Genomic DNA, 1,263 nt, shown 5'->3' with positions numbered 1-1,263 from the left:
GCACGCTCCACATGCAGACCACAGGCTTACGCAGACACGGTGCTGGTGCTGGACAGCAACAGCCTGGACACACCTCGCCCCTACCTGCACATGAGCCTCTCACACAATCGGTTATTTCCCTGGAATCTTTATGTTAATATGAAATGAGGTGATTAGATCCCCTGGAAATTGATCAGGTAGAAGGATTACCAGGACCAGGAATTCGCTGTCATGGTTCACATATGAAGTGGCCCACAAGCTCACGTGTGAGACAAAGGAGAGAGGACTAGATTACCAGAGCTCAAACCTAAAGTGGATTAATCCACTCACATGGATTGACTTGCAGCAACTGTAGGCAGGTCGGAGGGTGGCTGGAATACTTGGATCACTGGGGTGTGCCTTTGGGAAACACTCTGTGGAGCTCACCTGCTTCCTGGTGGCCATGTTCTGAGCTGCTTTCCTCCTCCACACCCTTCTGCCATGGTGTTCTCCCTCCCTGGCCAGAGCTAAGGACTTGCCACCTTGCACTCCAACCTGGGCAGCCTGACCTCAGCCTCTCCAGATATCAGAAGAGCCTCACCCACATGCAAATCCCTCCTCCTGCTCTGGGTTCAAAGGCCCTCTGGGCTGTGGGAGCTCCCAGCTCTCTGCTCAGACAGGGCTGAGGTCTCTGGGAAGGCAGGTGTGGTCTAGAAGATGAGGCTGCTGGGTCTTGTCCTGTGCCTGGTCACAGCTCACCTAGGTGAGTGTTCCCAGTGTCAGACCTGGGTCCATGGGGAGGTTGTAACTACGGGTGACTAACAGGGTGTGACTGTCTTTTTCCCCAGGTGTCCTGTGTCAGGTGCAGCTGCAGGAGTCAGGACCTGGCCTGGTGAAGCCATCGCAGACCCTGTCCCTCACCTGTTCTGTCTCTGGTTACTCCATCACAACCAGTGGTTATGGCTGGAGCTGGATCCGACAGCCCCCAGGGAAGGGGCTGGAGTACATAGGGTACATAACTAGTGGTGGTAGCACTAACTACAGCCCATCTCTCAAGAGCCGAGTGTCCATCTCCAGAGACACGTCCAAGAACCAGTTCTCCCTGCAGCTGAGCTCCCTGACCACTGAGGACAAAGCCACCTATTACTGTGCCAGAGTCACAGTGAGGGGACCTCAGTGTGAGCCCAGACACAAACCTCCCTGCTGCTCACCCAGGGCCACCAGGGGGCGCTCAGCACACAGAACTCAGGTCAGCCCAGAAGCAGCTGCAGATGTGAGTTGGGGCAGGTTTCCTCCATCTGGAGG

At 55.6% G+C, this 1,263-nt stretch overlaps 1 gene segment (V, D, J or C); it reads left to right on the top strand.

The window, feature by feature from the left end:
* Positions 1-543: 543 nt before the first annotated feature.
* On the top strand, positions 544-1,248 carry LOC107134826 (the record flags this gene model as incomplete). The annotated part of the segment is given in 2 exon segments: positions 544-721; positions 807-1,248. Coding segments are annotated over 2 exon segments (488 nt in total), but the record flags the coding sequence as incomplete, so codon positions are not given.
* Between the last annotated feature and the right edge of the window lie 15 nt (positions 1,249-1,263).

This window comes from Marmota marmota, unplaced genomic scaffold (genome assembly GCF_001458135.2).
Source record: "Marmota marmota marmota unplaced genomic scaffold, marMar, whole genome shotgun sequence".
Taxonomy (NCBI): Eukaryota; Metazoa; Chordata; class Mammalia; order Rodentia; family Sciuridae; genus Marmota; species Marmota marmota.
The sequence above is the reverse complement of the archived record's forward strand: the minus strand, read 5'-3'. Positions and strand labels throughout refer to the sequence as shown.